The 21,313-nt window shown below is 36.6% G+C and overlaps 1 protein-coding gene across 1 annotated transcript; it reads right to left on the bottom strand.

The window, feature by feature from the left end:
* Positions 1 to 4,303: 4,303 nt before the first annotated feature.
* LOC111906419 (protein BONZAI 1) lies at positions 4,304 to 8,998 on the bottom strand. Its single transcript, XM_052764143.1, has 16 exons — positions 8,733 to 8,998; positions 8,071 to 8,118; positions 7,823 to 7,971; positions 7,683 to 7,731; positions 7,480 to 7,536; positions 7,168 to 7,353; positions 6,957 to 7,091; positions 6,750 to 6,811; positions 6,489 to 6,591; positions 6,291 to 6,405; positions 6,116 to 6,192; positions 5,887 to 6,024; positions 5,635 to 5,799; positions 5,424 to 5,537; positions 5,237 to 5,333; positions 4,304 to 4,905 (listed from the first exon to the last, which is right to left on the bottom strand). Exons 1-16 carry the CDS (start codon positions 8,874 to 8,876, stop codon positions 4,790 to 4,792), a joined length of 1,755 nt encoding a protein of 584 aa, XP_052620103.1. The 5' UTR covers positions 8,877 to 8,998; the 3' UTR covers positions 4,304 to 4,789.
* Between the last annotated feature and the right edge of the window lie 12,315 nt (positions 8,999 to 21,313).

The following is a 21,313-nucleotide window of genomic DNA, read 5'->3' as shown; positions in this document are numbered from 1 at the left end:
TGTTGTTACCAGAGATTTCAATCTCAAGAGATTTGTCTAATAAAATATAGCCGGTATAAATATTTTTTTACTTTCTTTTATTTAAAGCTAAGAAATGGCGATGAGTCGGGTTAATTTTTAAATTTTTATTATTTCTTTTGTAATTATTTGCTAAAATAATATAAAAGTCCTTTCGAATTTTCATATTTAGTACTCACACATTTAAATATATTTAAATTTAATACAAAAATTCAAATTTCATACAAAATCATTCATTGTTTATAATTGGCATATGTACATATATCTCCTGTGGAGTACCGAACTATCATTCGTTACCGCCTCATGATTACTCTATTTTCAATTGACGAGATATGCCCAGTTTGTCGCAAGGCATGTTTGGATACCTTTGGGGAACATACGGTTCATTGTGTAGAGCTTCCTGCTTTCAAGTACAGACATGATGTCCTTAAAGATATTCTCTTTGATGCTTGTCGGCGTGCTGGTATTTCTGTGAAAAAATAAACGTCGGTGAACTTTTTGACGGACCCGCAGGATGGAAGGTCCACACTTCGACCAGCTGACATTTTGGTCTTTGGATGGGTAGGAAGGAAGCACGTGTGTGTGGATCTTACTGGGGTCTCTCCTCTCGTTGGTTTGAGGAGCGGAGGTTTCACAGCAGGGCATGCCACTTTGAAAGCCATTGCGTGCAAAGTGGCAAAGCCCGAGAATGTATGTATAGAAAATCAGGATGTGTTTGTACATTTTACATTTGATACATTTTGTTTTCTCACACCAGAGGCGGTGGAGCTCCTCAACAGAGTTCAACGGACCATGCATTCTATATCATATCTCCTAGATCCACAGATGTTGTTTTCAAAAGAATTAGTTTTGCCATCCAGAAAAGGTTTGCGGCGCAACTTGTTGCCCGTTTGCCTTCCATCAACATGTATTAAACTTTATTAGTCGAATTATTAAAATAGGTAAAACAATGAAAAACACCAAACAAGTACTAAAACCTTCCAAAATTCAAAGTCAAATGAAAACACAATCGTTCAAAGTTCTAATACAAAAACTAATTATTTTTTCCTCAATCCATTTTTTTAATATTTCCACAAATTTGTATCCACATATAATAATTATTTTACACTTTTCATTGTCCCATAGGTTAAAGAGCATCAACGGTGTAAATTGTCCGCCATGATAAAAATCATTAGACTCTATTGTTGTGGGATGATATCATGTTTTTGCAACGATGATCGAAGGGTTTAGAACGCTTTTGCCCTTGCCGGTGTTGTTGGATAATCTTTTAGACGATTTTTTATAAATGAATATATTTGGTATGAACTTTTTAAATAAAAACAGATATGAAAATTCATAGAATTATGTTAAGTTGGGGATTCGATGGTTAGCAAAACGTACAAAAAAATCAATTTTGCAAGCAATTATTCGTGAATCCTTTAAGATGGTACTTCAAAACATTTGGCGTACATTAATTTTAGGAATTTAATGAACTTTGTGAGGGTTTCGCAAAAGCAATTTTTTGTTAGAAATAGCTATAGTTGGCTCATTTTTTAAGCTTTTTTCGTGAATTAAGTGATATTTTGTGATTTCAAACTAAAAGCTTGTTTATTTAGTTATGCTCAATTCTTGGAATAGCTCTAATAGATATGTAACTATCGTCAAATTGAACTCCTAAAATAATTATTACTTTAAAAAAACAAATTAAGTAGAAACCTAATTATGACATACAACTAAAGTTAACAAAAGTTAAGGGAGTAGGGTGCATGATACAATGAATGAGGTAGAGCTTAATTAACACATTTAAAAAATATATATTACTAAGCCTGTTTTTGTGAATATATATTTGAATATTGCACCTAGTTTTTTCACCTTTTTGTGTAACAAATTCCCTTTAAAAAGTTCATCAAACACCTTAATTTTACACAATAAAGTGTTGCGGGGATCCCCACAAGTTGGCTTAAAAAGTGTAAACTAGATGGTGTTGTAGGTTACTTTCTTTACATTAATTATTCTTTTCATTGATTGGACTAGGAACATGCTTCCAAGTTCAAAAGAGTTTAAGAAGTCTTAGAGCACTCTTCATGAACGAATACCATCGCATATTTATTATTATTTAATAACAGAGGTTTCTTAACGTTTTGACCTTTTTTTTTTTGACTTTTAAGAACGTGAACAATTGCAAAAAGTACATTTATAATGCGTATAAAGTTGGTTTATTGTATAGGTAGATCAATACTGTTGTAATATTTGTTAGGGTTTAGAGGAGAAGAATGTTTTTGTAATCAACAGGTAGGTTGGATATGTTTGAAGGATCGTGTGATCACTTTCCAAATTTGATATTTCGATCCTATGTTTGGGTTATTTGAATTCTAGATTATGAGGATAATCCTTCAAGTAACGATTTGATATCAAGACACTGATATGAGACACAAACTAGGGTAGTGTTAAATGTTGATTTTATCCCGCCAGGGGCACTGTCACTTGGACTCCACTAGGGCGCGTCATTTGATCGAATTGAAATCAAACTTGTTTTATACAAGCGAGCATTCCGTACCTCCTAATTTGTTTAAAATTAAGACTTGAATTTCATTGGTATCTATAATTCCATTACACTAGAATAAACAGGTGACATTAAAATCACCAACAATATTTACATGCTAATTGTTTATAAAAAAATTTAAGAAAAAATATAGAGACAATTTGTAGCACATTCAAACGCCTCCCTATAAGGACGTGATACTGACTGCCATGTTGGTGACTTATATATATATATATATATATATATATATATATATATATATATATATATATATATATATATATATATATATATATATATATATATATATATGTGTGTGTGTGTGTTTGTGTGTGTGAATCAGACACATATAGTTACATCTGAATCATGTTAAAAGCTCTTAGTGGAGAATGGAAAGGAAAAAAGAAAACGGAAAGTTTGTTGATTTAACGTGGATTAAAACCTAACATGAGCTTGTGAGACTATTGAGAGAACCTTTGTGTGTGTATTAACTAAAGAAAAAAGAGACATGAACCCTAATTGTAGGAAGCCTAATCAACGCTGCCAAACATTGTCTTTAATACTTTACAGAAGGTGGGCCACTTGATGGAAACTGGATACTCTATCGCTATCTGTATCTAGGTTACATATAATTTTGTTTGTTGTATATATTGAGAGCTTAATCGCATTCAATGTTTAAACAGCGAAAAAAATAGCACACAATAATTGAAACATATAGGTTAATGCTTTTTATATTTATATGTTTTTTTTAGATTACATAATCAAAGATATGACGTATAAAATTGAAATTAGGGACAAGTACAAATGCATATAAGTGTGGCTTCATCTACCTCTTGAAATTAATAACCTAGAACATAAGGACGAAGGACCAATTATATGAGAAAGAAAGTGTCAGATGACTTATTTGTCTTTTTAGATCATATATAATGAAAAAAAAATGTTATATTTTATTGATTTTGAAACTATATTTTGTTAGGACATAATGCTGCCAGTCGGTAGTTAATGCTATTACATTTACTTCTTGATAGGTTTTATTATCATTATATTTTTTATTTCATAACAACTTATACCGATTGATAATTGATTTATGTCTTGTGAAAAGATATTTTAATTTGTTTGGGTATTTCCAAGTAGAGATGTAATCAATCTCACTTTTAATATAACTTTGTATCAAAACTCAATTTTTATTAAAGAGTCGAAAGATCGTCGTTGCTCACTGTTTCACGTCTATCTCTACACATTTTCTTAAGTTTTTGCTATCCATTGATTGCCACATTTGTGAGAAAAAAAAAAAAAATTTTCAGCATGCCAATTCATCAAAATTGACACGTCATCATGTCAGATCAGTAGATAATCAGGTTGACCGATCAAGTGGTCAAAATTGTAATAAATTAGAAAACATGATTTCAAATTTGAGAAAAAAAAACACTTCATCAAAATTTTATTTTGATGTAAAGTAAGTGACTTTTGTGCCATTTACCTATTCTATTATCATTATGCACATCTTTTGTTTGTTTGATAACCCATTGCAAATTCATTCTTTGTGATTCCAAAAAGTAAATATAAGAACCGTTTGGATATAAGATAATCATATAACATTTGACTTGATTTCTAATAGTTACCAACTTTATAGACCCTCAAAATAACAAAGAACTCCTTTGTATTGGATATTTTATAAGTTTTTCTTAAATAGCTTTAAGTGGTGTGGTTTTGACTGAAAACGGTAAATGTTATGTACGAAAATAAAAGACAAAAACATGAAAATTCTAAAAACCTAGTTGACCTGGCGGTTGAACCGGTCGAACCATAAATCAATCCGATTTTTTAAACATTGGTTAGAACAAGTGTACAGGAACATGCATATTGAAAGGTAGTTTAAAAAAAACAAAACCCTTTAAACCTAATATAATACAAGAAAACAACCATAAAATCACGCAAAAGTGTTCAACACAAAGTTTCTTTCTCTCTCTGGCAACCACGCACATGATTCTAACTCATAAACAATTTTGTTGTTCGGTTCCATGTCAACTTTTCTATGCCCATGATATGGTCTAGTCTGGTTGGCGGTGGCTACTTTTGATGGTTTTAACCAAAAAAAAAAAGCGATGGGCCCACCAAAAATAAGGAATGAGAAAGGGATGATGCATGGTGTGGTTTGGCAATTGACACCATGGAACATCCATGGTGGAAATAAGAAGATAAAAGATTGTACAAAGAATACACAATGAAAGGAAGGAAGGCGTTGAGATTTTACAGTGTTGTTGTTGTAGGTGGTGGTGTTGGTTGAATGCCATTGTTTCTCATGTAAGTTAAGAATTGTGAAGGTAGTTCTGCCAAAAGCGATTGAACAACCGAAATCCCTCCACCTGTAAACCAAAAAAAAAAACTTGTATTTATTATTTAGGCAAATTATGACCTTAAGAATAAATGGTTAGATGCAAGAAATTGAAACTTGCTTTCAGTTATTTGTATTTAGGCAAATTATGCCCTTTAAGACTTAAAAGTTAAATGCAAGAAAATGAAGAAATAGCTACTTACTTTCCTTTACTTGTATTTAGGCAAACTGACATTAAAAATTAAGGGTTAAATGAAATAAATAGCAACTTGCTTTCCTTCATTTATTTGTTTATCATCCTACTTTCATTTCTTTCTATTACATTTTTGTACTTTAAAGAAAAAGGTTGCATATTATGTTACCTTGTACATCCCTAAATGGAACAAACTGGACAATATCACGTGATGCAAATTGACCTGTTGAGCTTTCAAGTTTCTCGCCTTTATCCGCATCCAATATCTGCATACGTACAAAAAATATACATTGAATATTATTTTCAAAAACTAAAATATTAAAACAAAAATCTATTTTTTTTTTAAATATTAGTACCTCCATCTCCTTAAAGTCGGCTCCACCAACACCAACAATAAGGATCGACAATGGCAGATTGGATGCCTTGACAAGGGCATCTTTTGTTTCCTGTATATCGGTTATCACTCCATCCTGTGATGTCGCCAGTGAAATCATTTTAAAAAAAAAAAAAAAAAACATTTTCTGTTCAACGTATTTTTTGAAATGTGATGAATAATGATATGCATACCGTGATTATTAATAAAACGAAATACTTGTGTTCATTAGCTGCCATTGATTGACTCGCAATATTGGCTGCAGCAATAATTACAGGTCCAAATAGGGTTGGCCCTGCAAGTGAAACGTTAGACAGGGCACTTTCATATGCCATCATAATTCCCGGGATCCCTGACACCTGCCAATACAAGACTTAATCAAAATGCATAAATAAGTGATTATAACAAAAATATTTGCAAAGTAAAAAAAAAAAAAAAAAAAATACAGTTGGGTTGGCACTGCTTCCGTTTAGGTTAAAACAATGATTGACAGGACCATCAATTGGGCGTGCTCCAAATCCCCATGAAGGAAACAGCTTGTCATAATCATAATACTGCAGTACATCTCCAACCTCTTGTATTGCCTATCGTTTTACAAGTTTAGATTCGATAATAACAAATTAATAATAATAATAATAATAATTAAAATTTAATAATAATAAGGTTGGTTCTCACTTTCTGATATGCGTTTGGACGTCCAGAATGGTCAATATAATGTAACGAATCAGGCAGGCGAGGGTTTCCATTTGAAGCTGGAAACAGAATTTCACAAATTGAGAAGATAATTAAATAATTAATACACATTATGATATTATAATTATTAAAAAAAAAAAAAAAAAAAAAAAGATGCCTGTGAAATCAATGGCCACCATGAAGTTTAATTCACATCCACCAGACAAGTAATCCAGGAAGGAATGATGAACACTTTCACAGAATTTCTCCACAAAAAGTTGACTCTTTAGTACCTGTACCAAAATTACAGTCAAGGGTAAGACGAAAGCAGAAACACACACATACATGTAGAGAGATAAGGAAGGGCAGTTTGGACCTTTGTTTGAGAATCTTTTCCAACAGTAACGGGTAAAAACAACTTCTCTCCAATCCCATTAGAAGATAACTTCTCTAAATCCGCAAGTGACTTTTGAACGCGCCTGAATGACCCAAAAAATTATAAAATATAAATATAAAGCAATATCAGTATTTATATTTTAATTTAAATATATATATATATATATATATATATATATATATATATATATATATATATATATATATATATATGAAATCGAAATTAATTATCGTCTCTTACCCAAGCAAATCATGCTTTCCATTACCATTAAAATTAAAGCACTCAATAACCAGTGGACTGTCCTGCATACATTCAAATAAAACCAAAACAAAAATCAATATCTTTACTGTCATACGTTTATATTATATATATATATATATATATATATATATATATATATATATATATATATATATATATATATATATGTAAACATACTGAGTATACCTTACTGCCAACTTGTGATATGTTCAAAAAAATCGGTTTCCAGGTAGGTTTTAGGTTGTTTTTGAGAACCTCTGTTCTGCAAATTGGAACTGTAGTCCCACTCTCTGTGTATTTTGAAATTACTAGAAAAGGGTCCTGAAATTAATATAAAAATGAGTGAAATTTATTTATAATAATCCAGGAACGGAATAAATGGTTATAAGGTCGTTACGCTTTTGGAGAAAAAATCCTTATTTTCTAAATCTGTGCACTTTAATATCAACTCTGCTGTAGTTTTGGAGACAACTTCTTCTTCTGCGTGAATGGTGAGCTGTCCAAGTTTTTTATGAGTCGACTCAGCAGACCCTGCAATGCTCACAAGCTCTAAGGTGCACGCGCGTTTTGAATTAGCCACTATCTACATTGACATAAAATCATCCTTAAAAGTTGACACGTTTCATCGACAATTAATATACTCATTAAATAAATATCAGATGTTGCAAAAAAAAGGCCTGAAATGTGCAAATTGATAAAGCGTGAATACCTGAGACAATGCACAAGTGGCCTCACCCAAATATTGCTGATCATCTAACTTAAGTGTCTGCATGCAAAACATAAAATAGTCATTATGGTACTTGATAGCAATTGATATCTACTTCAAATCATATTTTTGTTGACAAAATAAAACTATGCTGATGAGTGACAAGTAATAAAAGAGTTAGTTGAGGACAATATTATGTGATGTACCTTTATGTCTGGGCTATGAAACTGAGTGTCAACATCATAGACACGGAACCTATGATATAAGACAATTACTTGTGTAACTAAAGATGATAAAGATGTGTGTATTTGTAAGAAAAATAGAAATATGAAGTTTTGTCACTTACAAAAGTGTTTGAACCATCTCAAAGTAATAAGTAATTTTAATTTTTGTGATCCATTTGGGATTTAATGAATTTAGAACAACTTCTGTTCGTCCAAGCTCCTGCAAAGAACCATCTTTTCCTTTGGTATATACAATTGCCATAGGATCACTCTATATACAGAGAGCACACATATGTTAGATATTTATCAAAGAGCTTGATAACCTTAAAAGTGCATTGAAATTAGGGCTTATAAGAAGTGAGAAACTTACCTTGGAAAGCACATCCCTGTCACGCAAGTCTGAAGCAGATAAGGATAGCTGCAAGAATTTCTTAATAACATCAGTACAATAAATGCTTAAGGTAATCAAGTAAACTAATTTAATTATTACACCCAATGCAAAGCCAACTATGCTCTTTAAACCTACAACTACTGAAAATGAACATTGAGATAATGATTGCATCTAGATTATTAGAAGTAATCAACTGCTCATGTTGCTACTTTATAAACCACAATATAGATAACCTGATCCTCAGCTTGCTATATAAAACCTCAATGTGCATCCAACCAATTTATCTTATCTAGTTATCTTATATTTCAACTAGTGTAAAGAATAAAGACTTAAAAGTCGAGTAATCAATCAAGAAACTCAAATCACTTTCTCAGAATATGACTAATTACGATATAACATTAAGATCTCTTAGCACTTAGAACTTGTATCATAAATTCGTAAGATTTATTTTGTATTACGGATTATAACAATAAAATACATTTTTCATTGCTGGCCAGTAATGTCAATATGCATCCAAAATCTTAGTTTGAATAACAAATTTAACAATAATAAAGAAATACATCGAAATCGGTGAATACAAGCTATATAATTAAAATAAACGAATGTTCTGGTGAGAGAATTGTACAAGAGAGAGAAAGCACCTCGATCTGAGAGAAGAGGCCATGGTAGCCGCGAGATTTGAGAAACCCGTCGACGGCGTCGTTAGAACCACGAGTATCGTGAGCAGAAGAAGTGCCTCCAACGGCAAATTGACTATGGCCACCGCCGGAAAAGCAATTGCCCATGGAACGCCGGCGGGATGAAAGGATAGTGGTAGTAGACGGAGCAAGAAATTGAATTGAAATTGCGAAGAGTTGACACTTGACAGAGAGAGAGACGAGAGAAAAGGGGGAATCTTACAGTTAAGCAAATGAGCGGACCCACTTGTTAATATAAGTTTGCCTTCGATGAATTTTTTAACATTGTTGGTAACGTGATCGGCGGTTCAATAACGGCTTAAAATAGGTATGAATTAACATTGATTTTTTTTAATGGGAAATAATTATTTTTTCTCTTGTGACCTCCTACTACTTAATTGATAGGTTAAGACATTCTTGTTAGCCAAATAGGCTAGCCCGATTAGATTGATGTGTCGAATAGAAAAGATTAATCCTTTAAAGAACTAATATTTTAGGGTATTTTGCACGTAGAGATAAATCGTAAGAAAATTAGATAAAAATGTAAATAATGGTCATATGTCATGTAACTTTTCTAAATTTTAGTCTAAACTTCGGTTTTTTGGCTTCGTAGTCCCTTTAAACTAGTTTTATTGTGGATTAGGTCCCTTAGTAACTGAAATGACTTTAATATCCTTGGATTATTTATTTTTTATTTATTTTTATTTTTTTTAAATCTAATACTTATTTATTTATTTATTTATTTAAACAATAAAAAAATAAGATTGTCCACCTCTCTCTCTCTCTCTCTCTCTCTCTCTCTCTCTCTCTCTCTCTCTCTCTCTCTCATACACACACTTCCTCTTCTTCCTTGTCGGTTAAAGAAACACATTAAAGCTTAAACAAACACTTTAAAGATACATACACATACATCAACTCATAAAAATAAAAAAATTTAAAAAAATAAAAATAAAAAAAAACACGCAACTACAACTCAAAACACACATAAACCCACTTTTAAGTTTTAACTCGAACACACATATACCCAAGAGCGTATACCATGAACGACCCAGATGAATCCCAAAGAACAGTAAGGAAAACATAGCCAAGGGATCCATTATCAGTTTTAGGATCTAGATGAAGAAGAAGATTTGCGTGATTTTCTTTTGAACATCATCAGTCTATTTGAGATCGATTTTATTCAACAACGATCTGGGCCTCTATCAGATCGTCTCCAACATAACCATCATCAACATCAATCTCCATTATGTGAAAATCGAGAATCAATATTATATGCATAGTTTCAGTTACTCCGATGGAGAAATAAACCTAGATCTTGCAATGAAAAATCGCCATTAGATGTAGGTTAACGTTGGTGGCTCCAATGGAAGTTTTTTCGGTAGTTCTCATATCTCGCTTTAGATCCAAGAACCGAAATCTAATGTGGGTTTTTCTTGTTTGTGTTCAAATATATGGGTTTTGTTTGTAACATCCTGATTCCCAGGTATGAGAATTTTCATTAAAAAGACAAATTTTTCCTTGGAACTCGTCGAGTTGATGGCCTCGACTCGACGTGTTGAAAGTTTTGGGTCGCGGATTTTTTTTGACCAACTCAACTAGTTGGAGAGGAAAACTCGACGAGTTGGTGGTTGAATATGAAACCCTAATTTTTAGGGTGTTGCACCCTATTTAAAGGCGTTAAGTCCCATTATTGGCCACCCTAATCACCTCCTTTGTCCAGAAACCCTAGAATTCGTGCATCTTACCCCAAGTTGAGTGTGTGAGCTTATAAGTTGCTTCTTTTGGTCTCATTTTTTAAAGAGCTTGAAGTTGGTGATGCCTAGCTTGAAGGGGGGGAGCTATAGATCCAGAATCTCCTTGAGTTTAGCTACTCTTTTGAGGTAAAAAGTCGAAAACTTGCTTATTTATTGCTTAGATCTCTTTCTTGGAAGTTTATTGTCATATTTGGCTCATTTTTGGGATTGTTCATGGGTTGAGTATTTCATGAAGTTATCACTTCGGATATGGATGTCTTATGGCCTCATTGGACTTAAAGTTGCAAGCTTTAGCAAGTTCTAGGCCTCTTTCATGCTATATGTCCCTTATTAAGCCTTTCTTGAGTCTTGGAGCCTCCTTGTGTCATGCATGGACGTAAAGTTAACAACTTTACGTGGGTTTCCAACCCTTGGGTGTCAGGTCTACATTTTAAAGCATTAGAATTGTCAAGAAGGGCTTGAATATGTTAAGACTAGGAAAACTCGATGAGTTGTCGTGACAACTCGGCAAGTCGGTTAGGGTTTTCCCGCTTCTCCGGATACTAAAGGAACTCGACGATTTGGTAGGTGCACTCGACGAGTTGGGTTAACATGGACTGTTGACCTTGACGGTTGACTTTAACTTTGACTATGGTTGACCAAGTTGAACTTTGAGGGCATTTTGGGTATTTCGGGATTTTGATAGAAATGGTCATGGTGTGTGACAACCCCAAATCTAATTCCGTTAAAAATCCCATTTTCACTAACGGAAAGCGTCACTATACGTTATTTTACGTAATATTTGGAACCGTCAATATCCGAATATCTAAATTTAAGCATGGTTTGATATTATTATAAGTAATATGTCTCATAGGTGTTAACCCCGTTTAACCTAATAGAGTGGTTTTACCTTCTCAACCACTTCACCCGGGTAAAAAGTTTTAACCCAATTAACTTTAAACATCGGGTAGCCGTGTATCGGGCGCGATTCTCGAGACATATGCAATGGTGTTCCCAACATTTGAACACTCATTCACTACACACCCACTCTCTCTCTCTCTCTACTTTCTCTCTCTAGACTCAAAAACGACCCCGATTCCGCTAATTTCCGACTTCCAAACGTAAGTACTCATCCCCTATCTTATTCTAGACATGCTTCATTGAATTTGTGGGCCAAAAACCATAGGAATCAAGATTCAAAGAGGAGTTTACGGCCTAAGAAGCTCCTTAGGCCGTAAACCCCCAAATCCAAGCCAAAGACCATGTTTCTCCTTCTTGTATGTTAGTATACTAATTAAGGCATATAACTAGAAGAGTTTGGACCTTAGAACACAAGATAATGATGCTTGAAAAGGAGTTTACGGCCCAAGCATGTGCTTAGGCCGTAAACCCCTCAAACACCCCACAAATCCATGTTTTAAGCCCCAAAAACACTTCTAGGGTGTTTGGTGAATTAGACTTGACTCCAAGGAAGGCTTGAGTGCATTAAACATCAACATTTGAGGCCAAAAAGAGGAGTTTACGGCCTAGCATAAGCTTGGGCCGTAAACACCCAAGAAATTGTGTCAAACAAGTCCCTAAACTACCCTAATGCATGAAATGAATTAATCTAAGGCCTATGGAAGTGTGTTGTACCATTAAACACTTCATTTTGACACCAAATGAAGAGTTTACGGCCAAGGATGTTCTTGGGCCGTAAACTCCCCATAAATATGTGCCAAATTGCTCCAAACTCACTATAGGACCTTCTAGGATTTTTCTAAGCCATTTGGGACCATGTTGTACAAGTAAAACCATCATCTTAAGGGAGTTATAGGAGTTTACGGCCCAAGAACAAGCCTTGGCCGTAAACTCCCCTAAAATATCACAAAGTTAGATGTTTAATCCTTCCCTCTTGGTCCAAAACACACACCACTAAATCAAGGAAGTGAGATAAGGCCTTAAACACACATTTTGGAGTGTCACAAGAGTTTACGGCCAAGCCTAGGGGGCTTACGGCCGTAAACTCCCAATGAATGGCTTTTAGGCCATAAACTCTAAGAGAATAAACCCTAGGACCCTCCCGTAAATTATCCATGGCCTTGTGCCACTCCCGAGAACCCTTTCTAGGCCTTAAAACCCCGAAAACGACACTAGAATGTCCAAATACTATAATGAGAAGCATAAGATGATTAACCTCTTGTAAAATACATATTTCATATGACATTAGGGTCCTAAAAGGTGCTCAAGTGGTTATTTGGTACCAAACGCTCAATCGACACTATTACCCGATTTACCCGATTCACCCGATTTCCGCGGTTTCAGGTGAGTTCATACCCCTTTAATGAACCTTTCAAGTGTTTTACATGTTTTAGGGGGGGAGATACAAGTTGCTTATAAATGTTTATACAAAGTTTTACAGAACGATTTCCGAGTTTCAAGGATTAATCACATGTGATTCACTACTCTTAGTTCAAATCACATGTGATTTGTCCCTATGCCTTAAAAACGGGTTTTACCCTTTTCAAACTATTTTTAAACCATGATTCAGAATTTAAATGTTCTTTTGGAAAATACTTTTATTAAATCAATTTGCTTATAAAATGTAACCACTCTGATATATTTATATAAATAAGACTTGGAGGACTTAGGACCGATATCTCGCCTTATTTCCTGTTCTTGTTTGATTGTGGGCTTAGGGTAGTAGTTATCCGTCCACTGTCGTCGATTTCTTACTAATATAATCTGTATATCAGTATGGTATACGAATATTACTGCTCTCACTAAATGCTAAAGTCACTAACGTGCTAAGAAACACCCCCACTAAGATAACCATAATAGGTATGGTTAGGGTCGCTACCGCTACTATTCGCTAACGTTATTAATATCTACACTATAATACTCACTATTACTAGACGACACACTAGTAAGAGAATACACTATTATCAATACTAATAGATTATTACACTATAACAATGGAGAAAACACTAAACAAACAATAATACACTAACCCGCTATGAGATACTCTATTCGCTATTCACTACGCCCGGAGTGTTCCAGCAGGAGACGACTCTACATGTATAGATCTATACGGGGCAGACGCTATTACATCCCGACTGTTAACTCAGTCTGTGCCGTACAGGCCCATGGATGCCACTACTTCACTACACTGTGCATGACCGGGAAGGTCATGGGATCCCCTATTATCCACACTATTGGTAAAATACAAGGAATACCCTACAACTACACTAAAATACTACACTAAATGTTGAACCACATCCCGAAGTAAGTAAGTATCTATCACTAAAGGAAGCTCACACCTCTATCATGAATCACGGGCTTAACTTATCCTATCACATTTGTTATTTGGAGATTTGCCAAAGTATTTTTACAATAAATTGTTTCCAAAGAGATAAAGAATGCATACTTTTCACAGATTGTCACTTACAATGTATTTCCTGGAAAATATGGGATTTTCTAAGTTCTACTGCTTATGAACATAAATGATACATTTTTAACGCTAATGCTTTGTATACAAAAACTCACACTAAACTCTTATGAACTCACCAGCTTTATGCTGATAGTTGTTTTCAAAATAACTTGTATCTTCAGGTCAAAGATAGACAGGTACAGATGCAACATTTTTGGAGAAGGTGGAGCACACAAGACCCATCTCTTATTTTTGAATTACTTTTGAGTGATTGTTAAACATTACAGAACACGCATGTAATTAAATTCACTATGTAATGCTATGGTTGTATGTTTCTTGTTTCTACTATTATGCAATTGTGATGATACTGTTCACTACGTCATCCACCCCGAAACGTATTCCGCCGTTATCGGTTTTGGGGTGTGACATGGTGGTTGTAGGCATTTGAGTCCGAAGCTGAGTTTTTGGAGTGGATTTACCGGTTCAGCACTACTTGTGAGGTGAGTGTTCCTCACTGTACTTGTTGGGTCGAAGGTTGTAACACCGTAAAATTTAAAACAATTTTTCGCTTTTTAAAACCATAAAAATTCATTCATAATTACTTTTAAGAAAACAATGTATCAACATTATCTCATTACAAATCCCAAGATCAAATCATAATAAACTTTGTGAGTGTGTGTACAGATCATGTCGGCGCCTTCCCGCGATCATCGCTGGTACCTGAGACACATAACACAAAACACTGTAAGCACGAAGCTTAGTGAGTTCCCCAAAATACCACTCTAACACATATTAGCCACTCAAGGCTATAACTCTGCTGACCCTCTGGTCAATATGTCTCAATGGGACCCTCCAGTCCCAACTCTCTGTGGGCCCTCTAGCCCTAACTCTATGCACCCACTGGTCCTATCTCTGGAAACTTTAAATCATGCATATCACATATCACAATAACACATAAATAGCATACAGATACACTGGCACATAACTCAACAGTACACTAACACATAACTTTGTTACCACTCTAGGTAAAGTATAGTGACAAGACTCACCTCAGATGTCTCGGTAAATCTCTGACTCGGTAGAAATATGATCTAGCCTCCGCCTAATCACATAAAGTAAATACTCTCATAAATATAACTCTCGAGACTAGACTCAACCCTCTCTTGGCACCCTCAGAAGGGTAAAATACCATTTTACCCCTCACTTAACACAAAGACCCCATTGTTGACCAAACCCTCAAAGTCAACAAAGTCAACGGCCAAACTTTGACCTGACTCGCCGAGTGCACTTGGGCGACTCGGCGAGTCTATGCGTGTCCACTATCCCTCTAGTCTCGCATGACCCGTCGAGTCTTTCCCCCTACTCGACGGGTTACACCTGGCATGAATTGCGGGGCCACCCGACTCAACTCGCCGAGTCCCATTATGAACTCAGCGAGTTCTGCCTTGAACTCCGGTCCTCTATTTCTCTCTGACTCACCGAGTCATTCCCCCAACTCGGCAAGTTACTCACTAAGTGAACTATGGGAAAACCCTAGCCCTACTCGTCGAGTCTGTTCTTGGGACTCGGCGAGTTCATGCCATGCTCAAGCTCAAATGACCTCCTGAGGTCAGATCCGTTCCTCTAATCCATAGATCTGGCCTCCTTAAGCAATATAAACATGTAAAGTCTAGATCTTGATGCCCATGCAAAGACCCAATGGCTCTATTTGAAGAAATGGCCTCAAGATGTCACCCTAAGCTCATATTACCCAATGTCACCCCATAAAGATCAGGGAGATAAGGTCTCTGGACCTCTTTGGATCCAGATTCAAAGCCTCAACACAAGAAGGGACCAATTGCACCATCATTCACACTCTAAATGGGCTAAAAACCCTAACTCTCAAGGATTAACACCCAAAACTGAAGAAGGGTCGAATATATACCTCAATATGAAGTTCTTAGGCTCTAAAATCCACAGAATAGCACCCTCTTCAGCTCCCTCTTGCCTTGGCCACCTTCTTCTTGCAAAAACATCCACACAAGGATCAAAAATGGCCTCTCCTTCCTCACAAACGCTCTAGATCGCTTAGGGTTTCACTCAGGGGTCTGGTAGCCGCAAATGGTGGCTATAAGCCCCTTTAAATAGGTCTCAAACCCCAGGGATTAGGGTTTCATTAAACAGCACGGACTCGCCGAGTCCACTAGTCGACTCGCCGAGTCCGGTCATTAAACCGGATAGAAATCGCGATCCTACTCGGTGATTCTAAGCGTCAACTCGCCGAGTCCTTCCAAAATCTCCAAAATAAATGAATAAATAATATACCTGGAAATCCGGATGTTACAATTTGTAACGCCCGTGTTTCTGGGCTTGCCATTTTTAGCAATGTAATAGTCTAGGTTAACCTTTGTAACTAAAATTGAAATAATAAAAATGTATTATTTGTGGATTATGTGAATTATGTGATTTATGTGTTTATTTTCTTGATTTTTATAATTGAATGAATTAAGAATAAAACAAGCGTCAAAATTAAAGTGTGAGATAAGCCCGATATCTTTGCATAAAGTTGTAGTGGTTGAAACAAGGATTCCGGAGATATAAGGAATGCCAAAATCCGAGTTATAACGAAGAAGTTATGACCTGTCGAAGTTTCGTGACAGAACCGGCACGACGCCGAGTGACGTAAAATATGAATTTAAGTTAGAGCGATATTTAGCCTTAGCGATCTAAACAAAAGTCGTAGATTTCGTTAAACCGAGAGCATGCATAAAAAGAGCGCCCAAATCTGACTTCGTATGAGGAAGTTATGATTTTTCTAAGTTTCGACTTAGCAGTATGCAGCCCAAATACTCGATTTGATATCGAACGGTTTTTAACCGAAACAATCTAAATGAGAATCAAAGATCTCGTTGTTAGTAGCGAAACGATGAAAAGATAGGCGAGAACGGACGTCGGACGAAGAAGTTATGATTTTATAACGAAGTTTTCCTGTCCGGGCCTCCTAAAAATAATTAATAAAAATAAAAGTCAAAATGAGCCGACGGAGTCTAAACGAAAGTTGTAGAGCGTAGTCTCACCTTCGCGTGGATATAAAGAACATCGAAAACGGAGTTCGTATGAAGGAGATATGAATTTTTGAAGTTTAATAAATATTTAATATTTATTTTTATTTAACCTCCGATATTATCCGAAGAGAGGTGAGGCGGTCTATCCGAAGTACGCAGCGCGTACTGCTGTACGCCCCGCGTACAGCGAAGGGCACTCGAGTAGTCCGAAGTCGTATGCAGTGACGTAAGGGGACCGATGACGTAAGCGCTGACGACCTGCGAGGCGTACGCCCCGCGTACCCCGAAGTTACGCCCCGCGTACGTGCGAGGGACAACCTATAAAAGGGGTCCGAAGGCAGCTCATTTTTCACACACAATTCCATCCTTCTCTCTAGTCCTTTGCCTCGTTTTGCGTGCCGTTTGTACCCCGAAGCCCCGGTAATATTCCCGAGCCCCGAAGCGAGATCCGAAGCCCCGAGAATCCCAAAGAGCGTTATTCCCGAGCCGAAGCCCTGCCCGCGAGGAGCCGGTTTTTGTGAAGGTCTTCTAGATCTACGGAGAGACGCTACTTCTGTAAGCCGTAGTGCTGTCGGATCATTTTCTGATCATGTGAGTGTGTAGTTATTTTCTTTCCAACGCAATATTATAAAGTATTTAATATAAAATACGTGTTACGTGTATATATTTTGTGGTTATATGTGTGAATGTATATTCTCTATGAAATACGTGTTATGTGTGTATGCCTCATCTGTTATGTGGAATATGTATTGATTAAAGCATGCTATACAGGTTTTTAAACAATGTATAAAATGTATATTTTTATCTACTAATATGCTGGGTAGAACATGGGTAGACAATTGGTGTGAAATAAACAGATGAGAGGCCTCGGTGTTATTGGTGTTATTCTAGTCATTCAGCAGAGTATGGATGACGACCACAGACTATTCTAGACTGTCCTGTGGAACACTAGCAGGCTCATTACCTGTAGGTGTTGTGAACGACGTGTTCACCGATGTACTCTATCCCCCACATGGTTGCCTTTAGGGCACTTATTGTTGAAGAAGCCCCTCTGTAGTAATGTCCGTCCCGATGAAAATCCTGAAATAAGTTCCTTATAATAGACGTTATTTTTAGGAACGTAAGGTGAGGATAACGGGAATGGGTAATCGGGTTTATTGTTGAATGTTGTAATTAAAAATAATTATTGTGGGTTTGAAAACCCTATATGCTCACTAGGCTCCCAAGCCTGACCCACTCAGTTGAATTGTATTATAGGAAGTGGCGCAAGAGCTTAAGATGGGCGAATCATCAAGTCGTTTTTGTTTACAAGTCTGCATATGTATATATTTGTTGAATGACTTGTAATGTAATCGTTTATGCTTTATGATCTGTATCGGAACATGACATCCCGACTTTTGATTATGAAATGAAATCATGAAATGTTTTGATAAATATCTATTTTATCATGTTTTGTTTTTGGGAACAAATTCCGCATCTCTTTTAAAAATCAAATGGATTTACTCTGAAAATGTTTTAAAAAGCATAAATGAAATCGGTCTTTTCTGGTCGAGATTTTGGGGATGTCACACAATTCTCCCCCACTAAAATCAGACTTCGCCCTCGAAGTCTCTTTCTACAAATAACTCTGGATACTGCTCACGCATCTCTAACTCCGGCTCCCAGGTCAGCTCGGAACCCTTCCGATGTCGCCACTGGACCTGAACCAATGACACCTCCTTGTTTCTTAAAACCTTGATCCTTCTATCCTGAATCGCGATCGGCCTCTCAACATAGTTCAGGCTCGCATCCACCTGAATGTCCTCTAATAGAACCACTGCCGACTCATCGGCGATACACTTCCTCAACTGAGACACGTGGAAGGTATCATGAATCTGACTCAACTCCGCAGGTAGCTCCAAACGGTACGCTACCCTGCCCACCCTAGCAGTCACCCTGAAAGGACCAATATACCGAGGCCCCAACTTGCCTCTCTTCCTGAATCGGATCACTCCTTTCCAAGGAGATACCTTCAGGAGCACGAAGTAACCAACTTGGAACTCGAGCTCCGAGCGACGCCTGTCTGCGTAGCTCTTCTGACGACTCTGAGCCGTCAGTAACTCCATCGTTGTTGATCGTTTTGACGTGGATCCAGAACAGGCTTACAGAGATGCAAAGACAAAAGGAGCTAAACGAAAAAAGTTGTTGATAAGTCGACTGACAAGAACAAATGGCTCTTTAAAAGAAGTGTAGATCATAAATCTCCTTGGGATAGACCTCAAGTAACCTTCACTGACCTAAGCACTCAAACCTTCAGAGACATATATGGTGATAGGTCAGGAATTATTTCATGGGGATTTCATGATACACTAGATATGTTCATGGTTCGAAGGAAGAGTGGAAATAAAGAACTGTACAAGGATGCTCATGATTTCAACTCCTTTACTAAGGTTGATCTCATTGAGCTATCTAAAGCTCCCTTCTCGAATCCGTCAAAGAATTCCAAGGCCAGTCAATTCAAATCATTTTTGGAAGATCAAGTCGCTAAAGGATTTCCATCAATGAAAACTGCAGAGTCCTTTGTTGCAGTTCACAAGCATGTATTGGATAAAGAAACCAGCGAGCCTATCCGGGCAGTAATGTGGCCAGCAACTGCTCAAGTAAAACACATCCCTGTTCCTCAAAATTGTCCTGATGAATCTCTACACTCTATGCTTTATTGGGTGTATGATGAAACATCAGATGCTGTTGTCATCAAGCTCAAGGAAGATTGTATTCGCTTGTATGACAAAAGGGATCTACTTAAGTTTGGTGAACGAGACATTCATCAGCTTGCAAGTTGTCAAATTGTTGTTGTTGTTGATGAGCTGTTTGAGCCTGCTGCAAAGGAATATACAAGGATGGTGGCTACAATTATTGACAAGAGAATATGGAATGGAGCTATGGGGAGATCCGACGTGCTGGTTGTCGACAAAGACTAAATCCAAGCCTGCTCCAAACCAAGGGGGAGATTGAAGGGTCATGTAAATGGTTTGGGCTAGGCTTAGCATGTGATGTGTTTTGTTTTGTGTCTGTAATTTCACTTTATGTTAATTTGAACTTTGTTGTGTTTACTACCGTAAACACGTTTACGACCGTAAATGTGTTTACGGCCGCAAACTCAGTTTGCGGTCCAGATGGGTATACATAGTGTAGGAGCTGGTTTTTTGTGGGTTGGTTGCTCTAGAAGTTTACGGCCACTTTTGAGTTGTACCTGACGATTTCTTGTGTTTAATCGTGTGCAAGCTCAATTCATTCATCTTACTGTGTTACTCTTGATTCATGTTTGTTTGATTATCAGTTTTAGATCCAGAATCGGACCTAACATGTATACCACCTAATATTACATTGGTGTCCAAGGTATGAACTAAACAAAGAAGAAGAAAAAACAAGAACAAGTAATTACTTGGTGAACTTTATTGCTGAAAAAAGTTTTAACTTAATTATCCTTAACATTAACCTTATTTATACTAATAAAACTAGACTTCTACTCTAACACAAAAAACTCCATAAAAGGAATGTTTTCCTAAAATACCCCTAGAATTAAAATTGTCATTGATTTCCTCTTGTAATAAACCGATTAATCTAACAATCACCCCTTTAATTGGTTTGTCCACGCCTATCACTTACAATTGTGTTTATCCGCCATTAACCACTGACGAACACCACCACATTCACAACCTTTGTTCATCGTCGACCTATCGGCTGCTTCACCTGCAAACCCCGCCGATAACAGTTGCTTTAAGCAACACCATGTTTAACATTCGAATACCGAGAGCCACCTGCTATCATCATCACCGAACCACACACAATCTTGTTGTACCTTGTTTCAACAACTTGTTTTACCAAGTCAGCAACCACCGCGATTCTCAACCTTTCTTGGACACCCGACCTCCACCTCGGTAACGTCCAAAGTCCTCCATACCTTTTGATTGTTCACAACACAAATAACATGTACCATGGCATCCCGTTTGGCACGTTCATTACCATCTTGACTTTTCCCGGATTCACAACCTCTCCCCGGCCAGATCCACAGTCATCTGATTTGAACTTCCACCGCCATAATGTTCACACCGCATTATTTGTTCATTCCTTTCTTGTCTTGACAGCCATACCTTTGTTGATCCATCATATTCGAAGAGATTCTTCCACCGAACGCCCTCGGTTCATCCTTCTTGAATATGTTGTGTTCATCCATAATCAACTTGACTTTGATTCCCCGCACCAAATAATTCGTTAGAGTCAAAACCGGAACTTGAAACGTCATCGAACCTCCTTCTTTAACCAACAACATCTTATTCTCCTTTTAACAACCCCAACCTAATCAAACTTGTTCCGATA

The sequence above is a fragment of the Lactuca sativa genome, chromosome 5 (assembly GCF_002870075.4).
Source record: "Lactuca sativa cultivar Salinas chromosome 5, Lsat_Salinas_v11, whole genome shotgun sequence".
In the NCBI taxonomy this organism is placed as follows: domain Eukaryota; kingdom Viridiplantae; phylum Streptophyta; class Magnoliopsida; order Asterales; family Asteraceae; genus Lactuca; species Lactuca sativa.
Note: the sequence above shows the minus strand (reverse complement) of the source record. Positions and strands in the feature narration are given on the sequence as shown.

Bases quoted from the DNA above. Each gene is read 5' to 3' on its own strand.
- LOC111906419 (XM_052764143.1), bottom strand. From the start codon at position 8,876: ATGGGCAATTGCTTTTCCGGCGGTGGCCATAGTCAATTTGCCGTTGGA. The intron at 5,538-5,634 runs GTATGCATATCA...GCGACATCACAG, and splicing joins TCGTTTTATTAATAATCACG to GATGGAGTGATAACCGATAT. The intron at 4,906-5,236 runs GTAACATAATAT...TTTGGTTTACAG, and splicing joins TCCATTTAGGGATGTACAAG to GTGGAGGGATTTCGGTTGTT.